Source organism: Natrix helvetica (assembly GCF_964273705.1).
Source record: "Natrix helvetica genome assembly, chromosome: 2".
Classification (NCBI taxonomy): Eukaryota; Metazoa; Chordata; class Lepidosauria; order Squamata; family Natricidae; genus Natrix; species Natrix helvetica.
Window position 1 is genome coordinate 257,942,983 of NC_138552.1, and position 23,983 is coordinate 257,966,965.

A 23,983-nucleotide genomic window follows, 5' to 3' on the forward strand; every position below is an offset into this window, starting at 1 on the left:
TCTTTTGACCCCCCCCCCCCCATAAGCACTTGGCATTATTTTTGGGGAAGTCTTATTATTTTTGAGGTGCAGGAGGCAGCGAGTGTGTTCACCTCATGGCTGCTGCTATGTTGCAATATTTTGGGGGAGGACTTATTTTCAGGGAAGGGATTATTTTAGCATATGCACTCAAAAGCCCAATTGGGCTTATTATCCAGGGAGGTCTTATTTTCAGGAAAACAGGGTAGTTGTTATAAATATAATCAGAGAAAGGCAAGTGTAGTTATAATTAAAACAAAAGAATGATCTTTAGGGGAAAGGCTAAAATGGGCTTCATTGCCTCACATAGCGAAATCATTTTGGTATATTAACCTTGATCAGTTTTGACATGCATCAGCTTTTAACGTTTATGCACTGCTCTATTAGGCCATGAACACTTTGCTTAGATGTTACTTCTGCTGTGTGTGAATATCTACAATTATACACAGTTACATATAAAGAATTTTGATTGATCTCATTCATACAAGTTCACACTGAAATGTGTACCACTATATAACCTAATTTTTCTTCTCTAGATGGATTTTTAATCAGTTTTGAAAACAATCACTTAATTAGGATGTAAATTCTGTAATCAACCAATGCAGATGGTTGATTGAGAGAGTGTTTCTGCCTGACTTCGCAGATAACCTGAATGTCAAAGCCTCTAATATTTTAAGTGCTCTGCTGGTAACACGCTGGCAGGGAAAAAGTCAGGAAGTCTAATTTACCCCCGTTTTGCCATTTTGAATCATTTATTTGTTTATTTTCTTCATTATTGGTTGGGGTTTGCCTAGTTTTAAACCAACTCTTGGACATGCTGAATTACCATGAAGGTTTTGACTCATTCAGCATCAGTGCTTCCCTCAATTTCTCCCCATGCCATGCCCTCTGCTCCGGCACTGTTAGACCATAGATGGAATCACAGATATTTCTATAGGGTCTAGGATGTGGGAAACAATGGCAGGATTCCTCTCCAAACCCAAAGCACATCTGAGGAAGCCAGAATCACTTAACAACTGCAGTGATTCACTTAGCAACTCTAGCAAGAAAGGTGATAAAATAGGACAACATTCACTTAGCAACTTCTTTTGCATAGCAATAGAAATTTTGGGCTCAACTGTGGCTGTAGATCAAGGATTACCTGTACTTAAAGAGATTAACTTGTTTGCTAATTGTTTTTTCTCGTCTCCCAGTTTAAACAGGAAGTGAGGTAGTCATTGCCTACAACCGTTTGAAGTTACAATGGCACTGAAAAAAAATACTTACAACCAGCAGTGGGTTGCTAACCTGTTTACTACTGGTTTATTCATGCTTGCATGCCTGCTCACACGCAATGCTTCTGTGCATGCGCAGAAGCATCCGGGCAGGTGGGTAGAGCCTGCTGCCATCAGCACTACTGGTTTGGCTGAACTAGGCCAAACTGGGAGCAGCCCACCTCTGCTTACAACCAGTCATTGCAGTTAAAACTATTGCAGAACTGCCATAGTCACATGATTAAACTTCAGAAACTTGACAAACCGCAAGTTTTTACTACAATGGCAGCATCCCAGGGTCAAGTGATTGCCATTTGCTATTTTCCCATCTGGCTTGTGACAAGCAAAGTCAGAGGAAGCAAATCAAAGCCAGGAGGGGGAGAGGGGAGCTGGATTTGCTTAATGACCACATAATTCCCATAGTAACTGCAGTGATTCACTTAACAATCATGGCCAAAAAAGGTCATAAAATCAATTGTGTCTAACTTAACTGACTTCCTTAGCAATGGAAAATCTGGTCCAAAATGGGATTGTAAATCAGGAACTATTTGTAATTATTGAACCACAAGGATGATGTTACTTGGCGGTTTTAAGTTCTGCTGATCATTCCTTTGTTCGTTACTTTTTTCTCATTAGATGATAGACATGTTGATCAAGGTAGCAGGAGATCACATAGTAAGTAAGCTTATATATGAATAAATGTCTATGGATGTAAGTGATACAATAAGTGAGAATATGTAAACATCAATGTCTGCCTCTGCAAATTCATCCTAACTACAAATGTTCTTCAGACACTATTCTGCAACACATATGAATAGTAGCATGTATCTTATTTTTTCCTTCTTATGAATAATTAGGTTAAAATTTTTCCTTAAAGGAGAAAATCCTTAATCTTCTTTACTGAAGTGAACCCACAGAGTGCAATGAAAAGCCAGCTGATTCTCCATGAGCTTCCATATTTGCCTCATTGGGTTTTCAAAGGTATTTCCTTTCATTAAATAGTTGGGATGGTTTTGCTTAAACTGCCATATCTTTCTTTAGAACATATTACAATAACAATTAAATCCATTTTCCTGAAGTGGAGTGGTTCTGTTTGTTACTTATGAACCATATGGTGTTTTTGGTAGTCCACAAGAGAAGAGTTCCTTCTCTCCTTTGCTTCCTGCCTGGGCTATACAATTGGCAAAAATACAATTATACCACAACAGATGGTGGATACAGTTTTCTCCTTGGTAGGTGGCTCATCAGATTCCCTGTAAACATCAGATAAACAAAACACTAATCTGCTGTAACTTTTCCATAAAGTTACAGAATCTGCACATACTTATAGATGTTTTATTATCTAAAAAAATATACTTACCAATATACTAACTTATCAAGGTTATGTGCTATTTTTTGTTATTTGCTTTGGAAGATGTTCTTAAAAATATTTATTAAAGCAATTTCAATAAAATAAATTGTACGCAATCTAAAGGAATTTGGATCACAATCAGATTCTCAGGAGTTCTTATTATGTGTGAAAGAATAGTGGTATAAGAGGCAATAATTTAAAAGATGCTACTTATTAATAAGCAATTGTTATTTATTTTTTGTGATATTGGAATAAATTAAACTCAATGCCAACTGAAAGTCATTGTAAACACAATATTTCAAATGTTAAACTGAGATTGGATAGATTCAGGTTCATGACTATCCTTAGTCTTGTTTGATTTTAAAAGCATCAATCTCTTAGCATAACCTGTTCATAGGGATGTTGTTTAAAAACAGATGAGAGTGCTACATATGCCATTTTACACTCATGGAAAAATAGTAGAATATACATCTAATGAATTAAAAAATGGAATTTCATGAACAAATTGATAAATGCATTTGGGTCAATATTAAAGATTGGGGGGGGGGGAATGACATTGCCATAGGTCTATACTACAGGCCACCCAATCAAGCAGAGGAAGTAGATGAACTTTTTGCTAGTCAGCTAACTAATGTAGGAAGCACACCACAATAATAGTGGGGGGTTTTAACTACTCTGACATCAACTGGGAAACAAACACTGCACCAAGTGGAAGATCCAACAGGTTCCTAACAAACCTAGCAGACAATTTTGTTTCCCAAAAAGTAGACAAGGGAACAAGGGGATCGGCCATATTAGACTTAATTCTCACTAACAGAGAGGAAATGATAGAAGGTGTTGAAGCCATAGGAACCCTGGGGGCAAGTGACCATGCAATATTGGAATTCAACATTATACAAACACAAGTAGTAGAACAAAGTCAAACTAGAGTCTTGGATTTTAAGAGAGCTAATTTCAATAAACTTAGAGAGAGCTTGAGAAGAATTCCATGGATGAGAATCCTCAAGGGGAAAACAACTCAAGAAGTTTGGAAAATTTTGAAAAATGAGATTACAAAAGTTCAGTCTAGCACAATATCAACGAAGAAGAAAAATAACAGCTCCCAGAAGAAACCAGTATGGCTGCATAAAGAACTCTCTGACAAATTGAAAGACAAAAAACTTAAGTATAAAAAGTGGAAAGAGGGGGACATAACTAAGGCAGAATATCAGCAAATGAAGTAAGGAAAGCTAAGGCTCACAATGAAGAAAGGCTTGCCACAAAAGAAAAAATAACAAAAAAAGCTTCTTGTTAAAAGCAAGAAAAAGGTTAAGGAAACAATTGGTCCATTGTTGGGAGAAAGTGGCAAGAAGGTGACAAGCAACAGAGAAAAAGCAGAAGTACTTAACTCATTTTTTGCATCTGTCTTTACATAAAGGGATAAAACAGTCCAACCTATCAAAAACAGCACCACAGAAATCAGATTAGGAACACAAATTGAAATAGGGAAGAAAATGGCAAGTGAGCACCCGTCTACCCTAGACAAGTTCAAATCACCAGGACTGGACAGATTACACCTCATGGTTCTGAAGGAACTGGCAGATGAGATCTCAGAACCACTGAACTATATCTTTCAGAGATCCTGGAGCACCAGGGAATTGCCAGAGGACTGGAAACAAGCTGATGTGGTTCCCAACTTCAAAAAAGAGAAAAAAATAGATCCAGGAAACTATAGACCTATCAGCCTGACTTCAATACCAGGAAAGATTCTAGAAAAGATAATCAAGCAACAAATTAGCGAACACCTAGAAGTAAACAAAGTAATAGCCAAAAGCCAACATGGGTTTGTCAAAAACAGATCATGCCAAACTAATCTTATTGCATTCTTTGACAAAGTGACAAAATTAGTGGACCAGAGGAATGCCGTCGATATAGTTTACTTGGAGTTCAGTAAGGCATTTGATAAAGTAGACCATAACCTACTACTAGATAAAGTAGAAGAATGTGGGTTGGACAGCATCACTACCAGATGGATTTGTAACTGGCTGACCAACCCCACTCAACATGTAATCCTCAATGGAACTGCATCTATATGAAGGGAGGAATGCTGTGGAGTACCCCAAGGCTCTGTTTTAGATGTCTTCAACATCTTCATCAATGATTTGGATGAGGAAATAAATGGGAAACTCATCAAATTTGCAGATGACACCAAGCTGGCAGGGATAGCCAACACTACAGGCTTAAGATACAGAAGGATATTGACAAACTTGAACATTGGGCACTATCTAATAAAATGAAATTCAATGGTGAAAAGAGTAAGTTTCTACATTTAGGCAAGAAAAACGAAATGCACAGGTACAGAATAGGTGGTACCTTGCTCAATAGTAGTAACTGTGAGAGGAATCTTGGAGTCCTAGTGGACAACCATTTAAATATGAGCCAGCAGTGTGCAGCAGCTGCCAAAAAAGCCAACACAGTTCTAGGCTGCATAAACAGAGGGATAGAATCAAGATCATGTGAAGTGTTAATACCACTTTATAATGCCTTGGTAAGGCCACACTTGGAATACTGCATTCAGTTTTGGTCACCACAATGTAGAAAAGATGTGGAGACTCTAGAAAGAGTGCAGAGAAGAGCAACAAAGATGATTAGGGGACTGGAGACTAAAACATATGAAGAATGGTTGCAGGAACTGGGTATATCTAGTTTAATAGAATGAAGGACTAGGGGAGACATGATAGCAGTGTTCCAATATCTCAGGGGTTGCCACAAAGAAGAGGGAGTCAAACTATTCTCCAAGGCACCTGAGGGTAGAACAAGAAGCAATGGGTAAAAACTAATCAAGGAGAGAAGCAACTTAGAACTAAGGAGAAATTTCCTGACAGTTAGAACAATTAATCAGTGGAACTACTTGCCTCCAGAAATTGTGAATGCCCCAACACTGGAAGTCTTTAAGAAGATGTTGAATAGCCATTTGTCTGAAATGGTACAGGGTTTCCTGCCTAGGCAGGAAACAGGTTGGACTAGAAGACCTCCAAGGTCTCTTCCAACTCTGCTATTGTGTTATTGTATTAAATACACAAATGAATAGCCCTTCTTGCAAAACTAGAAACTAGTGTGAACAATTTGAGAATATGATCCATTTCTTGAATACGGATCATGTCCTGCCTCTACCATGTAAGGTAATAAAACTAAATCACATCCTCTCTATACAATAATAGTATAAATACTCCTTACCACAGTAATATAAGCAATAATCCAAAATGTTATCGTGCAACCATAGAGAATGCAGTGAATACAGTTTTGTGGTTCTTATTGTTGATTTTCCTCTGCTTGATTCCATTAAAAAATATAAAGTCATGAACCTTTCTAGAAATGTAGAAGAGAAATTTCCCCTTTCCTCTTTATTGAAGCAGTTTCTTAATGTCAAAGTTAGAATTGAACTCTATGCTTACAAGAAAGGCATATAATATATTTTGAATTAATATATAGTGATTTCTAATTTTAGATGCACTGATTATGAAGACAAAGTTAATGCCATATCACAATGTAGGTTTTTTTTTAAAAAAATCAATGCAACTTCAAAAGCAACTTATAGTATACTATGACCAATTTTTAAAGGGAAAAATTAGGGAACCATATAAATTCTTATGCATATCCAGGGTAGTTTCTTTATTGTTGCCTTAGTTTGAGACATGATATGTTGATTAGAATTTTTCAAAATATTAAATTGGACTTTATTTGGTTGTCATGTTACAATGCATTAAAGCAACTTGTATATGAAGTCAACCACTTAATAAGTTTACAAAGCACAAATATGTGGTACTTGACTTCTGCTTTGCCCAATTAAACGAAGATATCATTTGCATTTTTAGCAGTGAATTTTCAGTTGGCGGGTGAGGGTGGGTAGCAGAGAAATATCCAGAACCATGATCTTAAGATTTCAACACTCTCATAAAGAAAGAACAAAATAAACTTACCGTTTTAATAAGATGTATCATTATAAACACTAACCTTGAGGCAAAACACTAAAGAGAAGGATAATGCAAGGAAAGAACAGAGCTTAAAAAAATAAGATAGAAATCACCCACCTTTCACATAGTTGTCTTCTGAAAGCACATAACAAGGAGGGAGAGAAAGGGGAAAAACATTCATTAAGCAGCATGCAGACTGGAACTTGCCTTTGCATGTTAGCATCATGCAAGGCATCAAACACCACATGCAAGTGATCCATTGCTATTATCCAAAAGGAAGCAGGGCAGGGGAGACCCGAAGCACAGGGAAGCAGTGTCTCTTCAATTAAAAGAAAAAGGGAATCCCACACAATATGGAAGAAGAAAAAAACATGCCATTTCTCAAATGAAAGGAGAGTTTGATAATTAAATGGGCCTCTGCTGTATCTGGATTCAGCTGTCATAATTTTTTAGATCAGTCAAGCATTGAATTTTCTACATGAACAAAATTTTAAACTGAGCAAGAGAGAAAGCTGCTGGGATTCAAGTTTATCTGAAGGGTTCACCCTCTGGATTTAAATCCTTTTCTTAGAGGGTAGAAAAACTATTCAGGAGCTAAAGGAAAACCAAACAGAAAACTCAAAGTCAAGAAATCCTATTTATTATCCTTATATATTTCATTAGAAATGTTCTTGCATTAGAAAAAATAAGAGTTGTTTATTTGGTTTTGTTTTCTTAGTTTCTCTGCTCCAGTGATTTTTTTATTTCCTTTGCTTTGTTCAAGATGACCTTTTTATACTATTCATCTTTGTACTATACAGTACTTCATCTATTAAATGGCTCTACATACAGATTAAAAACACAGGAGAAGCAGAGCTGTTAAACATTAAGATTAAAATGGAATCCTAATTTAAAATACTCTCTGGCTCTAAATTTGGTAAATTGGTTTAAGCTAAACTTTCTACAAGAATAATTACATCACCCATGTATTTTACTGAGTGTGATCATATACTGCATATTTTAAAATTGTACTATTTGAAAAAAAATGGCCAGTTTCTTAATAACTTTGATTTTTTTTAATCCAGATGGGCAATAAATATTGAACATGGAATACACAGTTATGGGAATAAATTGTTAATGGTTTGTCATGTGTGCTTTGTGAGTTGTGTTTAGCCTGCTACATCAAATGGTGTACAGGAGTGCAATATAAATGGTTGTGTGAATTACAATCACACATAGAGTTAAACAAGAATTCTTAACCCCACAGGTCATTTTAAAATGAGATAACATAAATGTACATAACCCAATATTAGTGTGATCATGACATACAATAGAGAATAGAAACTGGTAAACAAGTAGTATCCAACATATCAAACTGATTTAAGTAGAAGTGCTATGAATTTACAGTAAGAGCTAGCTTACTTTAAGGATATACTTTCTGCCTGAGATTATTATAACAGAGTTACTGTCAATCTCTTGGCAAGCTACATTTGTGCTTGCTGGACTGAATTTGGTTTCATATAATACTAGCAAGCATAAATTAATCAATTGGTAACCAAAACATAGGAGGTCAATTAGGAAAGGAAACAAAAGTAGACAAATCACAAGACAGATCAGTCAGAATTAATCATATTTGATCCTAATATCTCTTTCATATTTATATCTTACAAATGTCCATATCGAAAAGAAATGGGACTTTACTTCATTTCAGTTCTTAATCAATTCCATCACATTTGAAACTTCCACAGATATCATATGGTTTCCCTTGTAATGCTATTCATACAATGTTACATTTATTATGTACAGTCTGTCACATCTCTCCCTCAATATCATCTCCAGATTTCAGAAGGTCTTTCAAAACAAATCTTCAAAGAACTCTGTTCCTTTCATGAATAACCATCATTTTCCTCCTCATCATTTTTTTTTACTGCTGGCCAACAAACCAGCAATAAAGCAATGGAAGTTATAACTGTTCTGTCCTACTAGCATTAATTGCTCATTCCATTTGAACAGGCAAGACACTGGAGAAACAATTTTAAGAAAAAGAGCAGAACTAAAAGCCTCTGTCAGTGGATATTCTGAGGAGTCAGTGGATATCCTGAGGACACCTGTACTCAGTACTCAGAATGGATCACTAATACAGTCCAAAGCTACTAGCCTTGCTAAATAGATTATCCTTCCTTTATTATTTTTTATAAATAACTCAAGGCAGGAAGCATATCTAATTCTCCTTCCTCCCTTAGCTTACCCTCCCATGGCACTCCCCATCACATGTTCTTTGCCTGCCTCTTCTGCTTAACAACGCCTACATCTTGGGGTTATGGCAGCAATTGGGACTGCCTGGCTTTGTCGTCGGTAAGTTACAGAATCACAAGACATCACAGTTTATAACTACATTATTTAATGAGAGCAATCTCAGTCCCAACTACTATCATAACCCAAAGTCTCCTTGTACTGAATACTTCAACCATCCTATTTTTGGGGGAAAATAAGATGATCTGTGACAGTCAAAACATATTAATCATTTCCATGATTGGATAATTTGGAAGAACAGGACAAAGAAAGAATCTGTCAAATAGTTATGAACACTGACCAACAGTATTTCTACAGGATTTCACAAAGGCAATGTCTTGTTTTATCCTTCTTGGAGATGTTAGAGATGGAATCTGGATTTTGGAGAGACACGCTTCTGTTTTTTCCCCTTTTTAGCTTTTTATTGTTTCTCTTACTTATTTAATTTATTAATTAATCAAATGTATTGATTAATCAAATGTATCAAATATAGCTGCCCATCTCACTGAAGGCAACTCGGCATGGTGAACAACTATCAAATAAAACAATGAATAAAATCAAAGGTGTACAATGTACAAAACCTCATTGATAAATATGATAAAAATGAAAGATACAACCACAGGAGAGGGAGAATAAAAATGGCTATCTCCACAATGGAGCCATCTGAGCAGGTTTCCTGTTGCCTGGCAGTGCCAATCCTGACAATCTAGCCAAAACGTTTAGGGTTTTGCAAAATATTGATTGATTGATTGATTGGCTGCCCATCATACTACAGGGTAACTCTGGATGGCTTATGAAAAGAGATGGAGCTAATCTAATTTCTGGGGGAACAATGTTTCATAAAGTGGTTGCCATAGCAGAGAGGGAACTTCTCCTGGAATCCACCAAATGAAGATCCCTAGACAATGATACCCACAACGTGCCAACTCTGACAGATCTAGTGGATGCACTGATGCAACCAACAATAGGAAGAACCGCAAACAGCACAGTCCCATACTGTGAAGGGCTTCAAAGGTGTAACATGTGCTGCTCTAGGACTCACATAACTGCCTGCACCATTCCATTTGGCACCAACTAAAGCATCCAGATACTTTTGAATGGTGTTTAAATGTGGTTTTTCTCCATGTGTATATTGATAACCATTCAAAAGTTATCATTAAAAATGATAATAAAAACAGTTGAATGTCATAACCCAAATTGTGGTTGGGAGTGGAGGAGGATTTTATTGCACTACACAGAACCTTTAAAGTAAAGTGCAACAGGATTATATTCCAGCATTAAGTGTGCATTGGGTTTGCACTTTGCACATTGGATTCTCTTACTTTCTGCATGTGGGCCTTTCCTACAGATACCAAAATCTAAACGAGCTCATCAGAATTAGTTTTTTTTTATATAACTTAATTGATATTTAATGGTTGTCTGGATTTTTGCAGCCAAGATAACATATACTGATAACCCTATTCTTCCCAGAAATGTACAATAACAACATAATAGTCTACAGAAATAATTACCTTTTATTTCTTATTACATTTTGTAATGAGTACAGATAGTCTTTGACTTTCAACAGGTTGCTTAACAATCATTTGAATTACAACATCCCCCCCCCAAGCTACTTACAACCAGTTTTCAAAGTTGCAACAGCCACACTCACACCATGCCCATATGATTGCATTTTGGGTGCTTGGCAACCAACTCACCTTTACAACTGTTTACAGTGTCCTACAGTCATATAATTGGTATTTGCATTTTTTTGCCAGTTTCTGTTTCTGGCAAAAACACTCCATTAGGGAAAATTGATTCCTTTAATACAGGGGTGTCAAACTGACCACCTGCAGCCGGATATGTCATGCACAGACCATTAGGGGAAAACATTGTGAAATGTCATGTGACAGCAACATAATGCCGAGGGTTTGACACCTGTGTTTTAATAGTTACTGCCAAAAATGTCAAAAAACCATGTGTGGTTAGCGATGCCTCGTCTTATGATCACAATGACTTATGACCATAATTCCAGGCTCAGATGTTGTCATAATGTCATAAATCAAGGATTATCTATATCTCCCAGATGTCTGACCAGAAGGATCTGAATAAGTTTCTACATGCCCCTAAAATCTTCCCAACCCAAATATTTACTTGTTTTCCCTGGTTAACTAATAGAAGTATAGGCAGAAACAAATTACCCAAGATTACATGGAACATACTTGCACTATGTTGTACCCATATTTGAAATTCTAAATTACTAGAATTTTTTGAATCACAATTGGATAAATGTAAATAAAAAATAATAAAGTGAATATGTAAAGAAAATCTTCTTATTTCAATGCCAGTATCAACCTGCAAAATGACTTCAACTGGAACCATGCTTAATTTTGCTTCATTTCTTGGTTGTCATTAAGGAAGGGGTGGGGACTTAGGAACGTGGTGCCTCAGCTGGCTAGTCATAACATCTACCAGCCATCATGTGAACCAAAGTCATGTCATCAGACACCTGTCAAAGCCGGGCGGGAACCAACAACTGGAGAGATCTGCCCATGTGCCCTGAGAGACTTAGGGGGGGATGAGGAAATCCTATTCTTTTAACTATCCCTATACATGGAAATAATTTAGAATAGCTTCATCCTTCTAAGTACTGATATGATGTACTCAATAAAGGGATTCTTGAACCTGAGCCAAGCTTCAGACTCCTGACTTCCCAGAATTCATTACTTGAAACCATGACGTCCAGTCTTTCTGATACTCTCATACAGATTGATGGTATATTTCTTACATAAATTAAAGATTCAATATTCTATTTTAAACTGTAAGCCCCTATATTTTGTATTCATCCATATGTAAGCTATATGTAAATGTTACTGATATACTAATGGGTTTTTTTAATAGTTGGGAGCTGTTCAGAGTTTGATAAAAGTTGAGTGGCTATATTAAAATTACTAAATGTTTTAAATAAATAAATAATTGGCAATCTTGTCTTGTATTGCTTTTTCCCAGAATCCCTTTGTAAAAATATGATTCAAACCCTTTTTTTGAGCGGCAATTCTTCCTTTTTCTTTCTTATATGCAATTTTTCATCTATCTGTAAATGAAGCTCCATTAAGCAGGATTCAGCTCAATCTGTTTTGAATACTAGCACTAAACTTTATGAGAATATAACTCCTAGAATGTATAAAATTTCCTTCTCCATCACTGAATAATTGTTCATAATATATACTGTCATAAAAATATGTATCTGCTACTACAAATTTGATTTCAAGCTAGTATCTTTGCAGAAAGGAATAAAATGACTAAATAGTTCTGATTTTAATATTTTATTTATTTATATCCCATTTGTATTATTTTTATAAATAACTCAAGGCAACAAAAATATCTAATACTTCTTTCTCCTCCTATTTTCCCCACAACAATCTGGGATGGTGGTTGGACTGAAAGAAAGTGACAAAGTCAAAGTCACCCAGCCGGCTTTTTTGCCTACCATGTGACTAGAACTCCCAGTTCCCTAGTTTCTAGTCTAGTGCCTTAACCACTAGACCAAACAGCTAGCAGGCCAGTGGAGTGAATGAAAAAGTGATGATGATGCAGTTTATCAAACCTGAAATGTTCCATGCATGATTAATTTTAAAAAATATCTTGCAAAGAACAAAGTTGAATTTTATCTCTCAATTTTGGTTTTAATGGTTTTTATTACTATGGCTCCAATCTATATTATAGTTTCGTAGTGAAAAAAGCCACTGAAGAGAATGAAATTTACTTTTAAATAATTGCTCATCATTTATTAGCATTATCTGAGTACTGCATACTCAGTTCTTGTCAAATTAGCATTCTCTAAAGACTGCTTGCTTTGAAAATGCAGCCTCTGCCACTTTTTACTCCACATCCATCATCCACCCCATCTTGGTACATATTTTCTTTTTAAATACAGTTAAGCTGGAAATATTTTAAAAACCCATTTAAATACTATTTTTTCTTTGAAAAAATGCTCTCAAGATTGGAAGTTTCGATCTAAAAAGGAAGGCATATGCTTTATAATGGCATGATCTTACTTTCTTATTTCCCTTCTCAGCAATATCACTGGCTCACTTCTGCATCTTAAAATTTTCTAAGCACATTCAACTTTATCTGAAACAATAAAAACATATTTCTATGCATTCTACATTTTAAATTAATGACCCCCCTCCCCAAAAAAAGCCTTATAAAATGGTTGTCCAAACTCTTCTTGAAAACTGCCAACTCTACTTTGCTTTTACTCTACTTTTATTTTTATTTTAATCTTTTGAGTCATTTTGCATAATTTCCATGTTATTGGGAAATTTAGATTTCTGAATCTAAATTCATATTTGGCCTGAATCTCTACAAATCCCTACAAGTTGAATAAATGTTTATTTATAGAGAAGATAATCATTGAACCAATAATTAAACTATTGGCTACACAGGGAAGCATTTTAGACTTCTCAGCTTGGCAGTTTGTTGTGCCAGTATAATCCTACTTCACCAGGCAATAGCTATTCATGCTATAATCACCACTCATCTGGACTACACACTGTTCATTGAGACAGCATCAACATGCCACTTGCTCTTTGGAGACAACCTCAAAGCTATAGCTGTGACAAAATGCAGCAGCTAGAGTACTAACAGATCAACCCTGCCAGTGAAGAATAACACCTTTGGTAACTGCATTGGTTACCAGAAGTTTTCTCACTGAGTTCAAAATGCTGCTTAAGATAAAATCTGTCTGTCTGGTTTGATGGTTATGAGAGGGCCTGCTAAGAGTATCCTTGCTTTTGTTATTTAGGGTAGAAAGTGGGAGGCTCTTTACTTGTAAAATTCTCTTCCCCAGAGTTATCCTCCTGACTTTTTGTAACTTCTTAAAAACAGTGCTCTTTCATGACATCTTTGGTCCAAGCTAAATGAGGATGCCATACTAGTCTTAAAATTGTGTTGCATCAGTCAAGGTTTTGTTTTAATTGTGATGCTGTTGTTCTTCTAACTTTTTTTACAGAGAGTCTATTGGAATGTATTAAACATTATTTAAAATAAATAAACACAAGACTAACTTTTGTTGCATGAAGTTAGTTTGATATATATCAGTGATGGGATTCAAATAATTTAACAACTGGTTCTCTGTCGTAATGACCAGCTGGGTAGGTGTGGCTCGGTGGTCATGTGATGGGGTGGGTGTGGCCAACTCAATGTCACTCACATCGATGGGCGCTTCACAGCTGTTATAATGTAATAAGGGTTAACCGGAGAGGCAGTTTCTGTAAGCAGGGCAATAAAGATTAGACTAGAAAAAAACACCAGAATGTTTCCTTCCTGACTTCCTTACAGGATTAGCCCTATAAAGTGGGGGAAAAAACAAAATGACATTTCTTCCAACAACCGGTTCTCCGGACTGCTTAGAAAGTTAACAACCGGTTCTCCCGAATAGGTGCGAACTAGCTGAATCCCACTACACACACACACACACACACACACACACACACACACACACACACATATATATGCTGGTTTTGTTGTATTCGGGTCTTTTCCCGTGTAAGGTTGAGATTGTCTTTGCAACGTTTCGGCAGGATCTCACCTGCCATCTTCAAGCGTGGGCTTGAAGATGGCAGGTGAGATCCTGCCGAAACGTTGCAAAGACAATCTCAACCTTACACGGGAAAAGACCCGAATACAACAAAACCAGCATACCTACACCCGTGAAAATCTACGAAAACAAATTATATATATATATATATATATATATATATATATATATATATATATATATATATATATATATATATATATATATATATATATATATATATATATATATATACATACATACATACATACATACATACATACATACATACATACATATATATATATATATATATATATGTGCTTTCTGTGTTGTTTTAATTTTAGTTACTCCATAAAATAAGAAATCAGCAGTTAGCAATTCACCTACTCCATATTTATTAGAGAAATAGAAATAAACAGCAATAAATAATGTATGTATGTATGTATGTATGTATGTATGTATGTATGTATTTATTGAAAAAAGACTATAAGAGATATCTGGTAGACTCATTGTGCTGATGGATAAATAAAGCAAAGTCACAAGTGATACATTTTAAGAGCCACTAAAAGTCATAAAGGAACCTAGTACCTTGAGTATCTATACAAGATGCATTTTAAAGCTCTGCATCTGAAAAAGTTTAATTAAAAAAACATTAAAATTGAAAATGGTATTTGTGGCTTTCTCTTCATTGTTTGAGCACTATATACATTTACTCCAATAAAGCACAATAGAGCTGTTGTATATGGTATCACAATCTATAAAGGCATTTGTTTAAAACATTTTTTTTAAAAGAAGTACAATAAGGAAATAATTTACTATCCAGAAAAATGATATTTAAAAAGTGATGCTAAGTCTATTTGTACCATTAATATATTCTAAAAATTAGTTAGAAGAGCTCATGATAAAATAAAATTTCAAACAAATATTGCTTTAAACAATATTTCAATAAAAATATATTTCAGTAATCTATTGCTCACATCAGGGAACAATTGTGATGAAAGTGATGATTATGATAATATATTATTGCAATCTGAGATCAAAATATATAATAAAAACATATTTCACAATCTATGTAGGTTTGGTTGTTTGAATGTATGCATGTGAGAGGAGGGATATGTGTGTGAGGCAGTAAGGGTGGGATGCCATATTGGTGCTGAGAAGTATTGATGCTGCAGGCTTCTCAGACTCCTGTTCCAGGAGTGTGTGGTGAACTCACTAGGAGGTTCAAAGTCCCAAGAGAGAATGGTGGCCTTAGTCAGGGGAAGAGATGGTGGGAGAGATGGAGTGGCCTGCCCTTCAGGACCATGGAAACATTTTTTTCTTAAGGGTGCCACATTCCACTTCCTTGATCTCAGTTCTGATGCTCTATCAACAGACCTTCAGTGGTCCTGGTCTCTGGCTGCTTCAAATGAATATCAGGTTACTCTGTAATAAGACTCCCATCACCTAGGTTTTGATTGTTGATGAATGGGCTGACCTGGCATATATTACCATGATCTGCCTAGGTTCTGAAGTGGAAGAGCTGCCTTTTCTGAAATTTGCCCAACTGGATTTTTAGAGTGTTATCAACTGAGACTCTGGGGCAGACATGGAGGTGTGGTGATTGTCACCAGGAACTCTTATAGTTTTCTGATGACTTGCCACAGATATCCTAGTTGTTAGACACTGTTCATTAAGTGAACAATATCTAACAACTCTAGGGATCAGTTGAGATTCTTGCTGTTATACCTATCTACTTGGTTCATAGAAACCTCCCAGCCTGACTTCCTTGCCTCCATTGCTGGGTTGGTAGTTAAGTTCTCTAGAATTAGGGTTCTAGGGGATTATATTCAGACTTCCCGTAGAATGTGGTCTGGGTAGGCTCTGGGGCTTCCTGCTTCCATTACAGAACCTTACTTGTGACAGTGGTCAAACTCCAGATTTAGTGCTTCTATCAAAGCAGTAACAGTGCACTTTGAAACTGAGAGAACTTTGTGTGTTCTCTCCAGATAACCCCCTGATTTCTATGGGATTCCCTAGGAATACTATCCACTGCAGGTAGGCTGGATTGATTAGACTGAACCACTCCAAGTAACTAACAGACCCAGATAGATTTCAGAAGGAGCTGGGGTTAGTCCTGTTGGTCTGCCGTATGCAATATATCTTCTCATGGATCCTGTCACTCCCTGTGGTTTACGGAAGTCTGTGGAGATGAAATGGGACATAGAGGTCTAAGTTTGTTACTGGAACTAAACAAAAAACTAACGACCAAATATTGGATATGATCACTGTTCAGGCCTAAATTGTGACAGAAAGAGTATTGACATATCACTATATCTCTGCCCTCTCTGCATCCCTTGCAGCCCTATTTTGGGTGGCATGTGCTCTCTTGAGTAAAGGTGATTCAGAAAACCTTTTACAGAGCCATGTGGAAAATTTTGTGCATCATATGCCAGATAAAATTGCTTGGATTTGTTCCCAGTTGGACACTGGCCTTCTAACAGAAACAGTTTGAACATTAGACCTGAGGAAATTGGCAGAGTCCTGAGGTCTGTGAACTCAGCTGTCTGAAGATTCTCAATCATCCAGGTCATGGTTGTTCCAAAGGTACTTTTCCAAAAGGCAACTAAGCTTACTTTGGTTTTTTCCTTCAAAGTGTTTTGCTTTGCATCCAAGAAAGTCCAATTGCCTTTTAGAGAAGATCTTTAGGTCAAGCACCTGTTCTTTATATCCCTGTCTGCCCTGGTTTGTCAAAGCAGCCCTTGGTCATGTATCATGTAAGTGAGTTCAGATGCTGGTTAATTCTTCTTTGAGCTATTCCTTTAACTCTTAAAGAAGACTCTCTACAAGAAGCCATCACAATGGACAATTTTTATCCAGTATGTCACTTCATTTTCTTGGGCAATATGGTTGTGAAAATAGTTGCGTAACAGCTTCTGGGTCTTGGATGGCATGGATTATCAGGATCCTTTTCAGTCAGGATTCAGATGCAGGAATGCAATGGAATGAGCATTGCTTGTGCTTTTGGATGAACTCTGGCATGGGTGGAATGGAGGAAGTAGTGTATCCATCATTTCCCTACTTGACTTATCAGCAGCTTTCAATATTATCAGTCACGTTATCCTTCTGGATCATCTTGGAGATTGGGGGTAAGGAGCACAGAGTTGTGCTAGTTCATCTCCTTCTTTCAGTTCATGATGACTTAGGGAAAGAGGATCCACTTCTGGCTTCTACTATGTAGGTTACTACGGAGATTGGGTTCTTTTTACTTTCCTTTTTAAGAGACTGCTGGGTGAATTCATCCATTGCCACTGGGTGAGAAATCATTTATATATCTCTAACCCCTGGCAGAAGGGACATGTTGGCTCAGTGGCTAAGATGCTGAGCTTGTCAATCAGAAAGGTTGGAAGTTCAAATCCCTAGCATCATATAATGGAGTGAGCTCACGTTACTTGTCCCAGCTTCTGCCAACCTATCAGTTCGAAACATAAATATGCAAGAAAAAAAAATAGGAACCACCTTTGGTGGGAAGGTGACAGTGTTCCGTATGCCTTCAGCATTTAGTCATGCTGGCCACATGGCCACAGAGATGTCTTTGGACAGTGCTGGTGTTTTGGCTTTGAAACGGAGATGAGCACCACCCTCCTAGAGTCGGGAACGCCTAGCACATATGTGCAAGGGGAACCTTTATCTTTACTTTTAACCCCTGGCAAATTAAGCAATACCACCTCTCCCCAGTTAGATCAGCCTATGCCACTAGATTTGGCAGAGTAGGCATGTTGAAGGTACAATTAGCTGGAGACCTTCATTTGGTGGGTCCCAGAAGACTTGTTCTCTCTGCCATAGTGCACAGCTTGTGAATCATTCTTTCTCCTGAAATTATAGAATAACAGAGTTGGAAGGGACCTTAAGGTTTTCTAGTCCAACCTCCTGCTTAGGTAGGAAGCCCCAAATCTCTTCAGACAAATGAATATCCCACATCTTCTTAAAAACATCCAGTATTGGCACATTCACAAATTCTGGAGGCAAGTAGTTCCATTGATTAATTGTTCTAACTATCAGGAAATTTCTCCTTAGTTCTAAGTTGCTTCCTTCCTTGATTAGTTTCCATCCATTGCTTCTTGTCCTACCCTCAGGAGCTTTGGAGAATAGTTTGACTCCCTCTTCTTTGGGGCAACCCCTGAGATATTGGAACACTGCTATCATGTCTCACCTAGTCCTTCTTTTCATTAAGCTAGACATACCCAGTTCCTGCAACCGTTCTTCATATGTTTTAGTGTCCAGTCCCCTAATCATCTTTGTTGCTCTTCTCTGCACTCTTTCTTAGAGCAGTGGTACTCAACCTTTTCAATGCTGCGACCCTTTAATACAGTTCCTCATGTTGTGGTGACCCCCAACCATAAAATTGGTGTCTCGGTGTTTTCCGATTGTCTTAGGTGACCCCTGTGAAAGGGTCATTCGATCCCCAAAGGGGTCCTGACCCACAGGTTGAGAACCACCATTATAGAGTCTCAATATATTTTTTACATACTGGCAACCAAAACTGAATGCAGTATTCCAAGTGTGGCCTTACCAAGGCATTATAAAGTGGTATTAACACTTCATGTGATCTTGAGTCTATCTTCTGTTTATGCAGCCTAGGACTGTGTTGGCTTTTTTGGCAGCTGCTGCACACTGCTGGCTCATATTTAAATGGTTGTCCACTAGGACTCCAAGATCCCTCTCACAGTTATTACTATTGAGCAAAGTACCACATATACTGTACCAGTGTGTTTTGTTTTTATTGCCTAAATATATACAATATTTATTTTTAAAAATATATTTAATTTTTATTTTATATAATTTTGATAAAGATTAATATTAAATAATAAAAATACACTAGCCATCAGATGATTTGCTCATAAAATAATGTTTGGTGTTTGAAATTTAAGGGATCATTTGTTCAGGCAATAATTATAACTTGACTGAAATTATTTTAAAATGTGTTATAAAAAGCAGTTTAAGGAATTTAGAATCACTTAATTTCTTCTTGCTAGGAGGATCAGGCATACAAAATCAAGTTGAAAAAAATCAAAACTATAGTTAAGTACCTAAGTACCTAAGTAAGTAAGTAAGTAAGTAAGTAAGGAAGGAAGGAAGGAAGGAAGGAAGGAAGGAAGGAAGGAAGGAAGGAAGGAAATAAAAGAAACTTCTGGTATCTTTTTGTAAAAAAAAATATGAAGTACTATTAAAATTATCTCTTTCTCTGTGTTTATGGAAAAGCTCAATTTATCTATAATCTAGTGGCTATTTCTGAAGTCATCAGAACAATAAATCATAAGTGCATTTCTCTGCTTCATTCAAAAGGTCTATAACGGATTTCCAGTCAACCATAAATGTTTATGGTTTTCTTTAATCAAACAGGTTAAGCTGTTCTACCATCATTCCCAACCTACCCATAGTTTGGATCTGGTGTGGGTGAGTAACCTGAAACTCCAGAACTCCTTTTAGCACCCATTAAAAATGGTTAAAATACGAAACAGATGAAACTGGAACATAAGTCACAAGACAGGTATTCATGGTTAAAAATAATGTTTCAAAAGCCCCAACAACCTATACCCTTTGTGTGCATGCATTGAAAATAACTATGCACTGGAGATTAAAATGCACTCAGGAATAAGATGAAAGTCTTATCATAATCAAACAGAAATTTTAAAGGTGATCCTTATTTAAACAAAATGATTTTTGTGAACTAGTTTCTCACCTCCAGCAAAAATATCTAAATAAAATCCAATATTTTTCTCTCTTAAATAAGCATGCCAGAAAACCTTATTTATTTGTTCTTTTAGTGCAAGGTATATGACAAGGTGCAGTCCTATGTTCCTTGAACAAATTTCCAAGAAAAAATTTGTAAAACTATTATTACTACCCATATTAAGAGGAACACCACCACCACTCAACTGGTTTTCCTGGTGCTGATGTTATTGCTGTTATTACATTATTTCATTTTTGGTGTTCTCCTCTCCATTAACAGATTTATTAAACCACTTAAGTGCAGTCACATAATAATGCTAACATCTTATGAAAAATGGTTTAATACATACAGTACATTACAGTCTATGAAACATATGGAAGTAAACATGTTTTGATTGCAACTGGTTATTACTTTCCCTTGTGGAGATCTTTTAGGGATCAACCTTGATATTTCAGATTCTGAAGCTGAAGAACATGACCCGACAGAATGACAGTCTGCATTATTGGTATAAACAGAAGAGAATGTACTTGAAGAGACACACAGATGCAAGCTGGCCCAAGGTATATGTGTGAGGCAAAGACCTAAGCCATGAAATACATTACAAAGAATAAAGCAGTAAAAGCCAGGTCATCTACTTGAAAAACAGATATGTGACTCTCTTTGGGATGTTAGTTTGCCAACTATTTGTGGCAAATAATATTCCACCCATCTTCTTGAGACTAGCACAGCAGCTGAAGCTGGGGAAATGATGCCCAGCCACGGATTTCTTCTATTTCAACATAAGGCCAGAGTCTAGAGTTGTTATGCATTGTGTGGTTTCATAAATTGATTTATAAATTAATAAAGTCAAGAACTCTTTGGGAAAAGTGTGAGACCTCAAGAATAATTGCTAAGATCAATGTCAATGGATTTCACAGAGGCAGTTATATAAAAAAATAAAGAAGATATTATGAATTGAAGTCATTTCAATTCAGTATATTTGGACACAGCTCCTATACTTTCCAAACTAGGGTGATCCTTTAAAATTTGGGAAAATTTTGATGCAGCGGGTTGTAGAAAGCTATATTACAAAATAATTACAAAGTAACTGACTTCAAAGCTGGGGACAGTGAAATATTATGTTTCTTTGGTGCAGCATATATATAGCATATTTAAAACTTCTTTATAAATTTCACTAATATACATCAGACATTAAATATGTAGAATGGTCACAAGATTGAGTCCAAGGAGTCCATTAGTAACAGTTTAAGGACATTATCACATAGTGAACCTGTAACAAAATAAAATATGAATCTGAGAACTATACTTATCATAAATTCCATCCCTTAGATTTTACTTGAACTGAGGAACTCTAAATTTATTATGGGGTGCCCAATCTTGATTGAAATTAGCAAACATCATTTTTCTCAGATTTTTCTATTGGTATACTAAGAAGAAAGCCTTCTATTGTCTTAGGATAAACATTGTGTATCAAATCAACTCTAAAGCATAAAACAGAAGTAAAGTGGAAGAGATTGGGGAAGGGAGGAATTTGATTTTTTTAGTTTATTTTCTATGTATGGTGTTAGATCATCTCATAGATGATCTGGCTAAAAGAATATAAGATTAAACTCATTCCACATCACTATTTTTACACAGGGAGGCAATCAGTTTCTCTGCCAAATGCATTTGCTTCCATCTGTGCCTGGATTGATTGTTCAAGTCTTTATGATAAGGGAACATCTTAAGATGTCCCTCTAGTGTTTTCATTTTCTCTCACCAGCTGGATTCCAATTAACAGCTTCATGAGTAAGTTTGCATATTGGCATTTTGATGAATATATTTCAAATATGTTCAGAATATTTTATATACATTTATTGCGGATTAACCATTTTTTAGTTAGTAGTTTTAGAGTAGTATTTATTCTCTTATTATATTTTGGATTTTGTACTAACTTATGTTTTAAGTTTTATTTTTTATGATTGTAGGTTGCTCACAAGCTGTTACCTTGACATTTATAAATTTTATAAATAAATAAAAAAGCCAATACAAAGCACCCATGATAAGATTGAAGATAAATGTTAGAAAGATATGTTTTACTTAGGAATGAAAGCAAATTATGTATCTTCAGGCACAAGATATTCAAGGAATATAAATATGAACTAGAACTCTACAGAGCAGAACAGGAAATCTGAAGGTATGTAAATTCCTTGAGCTCCTAAAATCTAAAAAAACAATACAGTAATGGAAACAAAATAAAAGTTGAGAAAGTATCATACTTTCTCCCAGGAGAACTCTGATAAAACTTCATAAAATATTGCATCTGCTATCCTAGTTCTTTATCTGCTCTTTCAGGAGATCTGCAACCTCAACACAAAGAGGCTGAATTTATATCTTATAGCTTATACTACAAAATGTTTTATTTTCCTATTAGTTCTTCCATTTTAGGAGCAACAAGTTTATATATATACCATAAAATTTTGTATAATTAAATGCAGCAATGATAGTATATAAAATTTGGCATTTGAAAGGTCTTTAAATGCATATCTTTTTCTAAAGTAGGCCTGACGACAGTGACATCTGTCATTTTGTTCCTACATTAACTTCTATAAAATATAATCCTTAAATATGTTTTGTTGAACTCTTTTCAAAAGTTATATCTATTATTGCATTCCTTTTCAAACCTTTCATTTTATTTTGTCACTATGCTTTTCAGCATATTAATCATTTCCCTGGTATAATTTATTTTAATAAAGGGAATGCTGGAGATCAGGAAGAACTAAAAATTAAAAGAAGTAGGTAAGTTTTACAGAAAAGCTGTATAACTTACACTTCACATTTAAAATGAATAGCTATTTGGCATTTAAAAATGGTATGAAAACCACTGGATATTAAATTATTGTAAAAACAAAGTACAATTTGAGACTTGACAAAATAAAAATGAACATTTCTACCAAATGCTAGCAGTTTTTTAAAACGTTACTATACCAAACTCTCCTTCATGTACTGCTTTGTCATGGTGAAGGGGCTTGCGTAGCTCAGTGAAGTTATGAGCTACCCAAGACGGACAGGTCATAGAAGAGAGCTCTGACAAAATGTGATCCACTGGAGAAAGAAATGGCAACCCACTCCAGTATCTTTGTCATGAAAACCCCATGGACAATATCAAAAGGCAAAAAGATATGGTGCTGGAAGATGAGCCTCACATGTCAAAAGGTGTACAATATGCTACTGGGGAAGAGTAGAGGGCTAGTACTAGAAACGCCAGAAAGAATGAAGCAACTGGGTCAAAGCTGAAAGGACACTCAGCTATGGATGTATCTGGTGGTGAAATGAAAGTCCGATGCTGTGAAGATCTATACTCCATAGGAACCTGGAATGTAAGATCCATAAATTAAGCCAAGCTAGATGTGGTCAAATAAGAGATGACAAGACTGAACATTGACAATTTAGAAATCAGCAAACTAAAATGGATAGGAATGGGTGAATTTAATTCAGATGACCAACAGGTACATTACTGCAGGCAAGAATCCCTCCGAAGAAATGGAATACCCTTTATAGTCAATAAAAGAGTAGGAAAAGCAATATTAGGATACAATCCCCAAAATGACAGAATGATCTCAGTTCGAATCCAAGGCAAACCATTCAGCATCATAGTAGTCCAAGTGTACGCACCAACCATTGGTGCTGAAGGGGATGAAGTTGAACGGTTCTATGAATCCCTACAGCACCTTCTAGAATTAACACCAAAAAATGATGTCCTTATCATTCTGAGGGATTGGAATGCTAAAGTAGGAAGCTAAAAGGTAACTAGAGTAACAGGCAAGTTTGGCTTGGGATACAAAATGAAGCAGGGCACAGGCTGGTAGAATTTTGTCAAGA

The 23,983-nt window shown here is 36.1% G+C and overlaps 1 protein-coding gene across 11 annotated transcripts in view; it reads right to left on the reverse strand.

The window, feature by feature from the left end:
* Window positions 1–23,983, reverse strand: part of NRXN1 (neurexin 1) — an 898,064-nt gene that overhangs the window by 783,994 nt on the left and 90,087 nt on the right. Inside the window, exon 3 of one of the 11 annotated variants that reach the window (XM_081941967.1) lies at window positions 6,693–6,710. The exons of the other annotated variants lie outside the window; for them this stretch is intronic. Coding sequence (XP_081798093.1) covers window positions 6,693–6,710 — 18 coding nt within the window. The remainder of the gene's footprint in view (window positions 1–6,692; window positions 6,711–23,983) is intronic. 11 annotated transcript variants of the gene reach the window in all.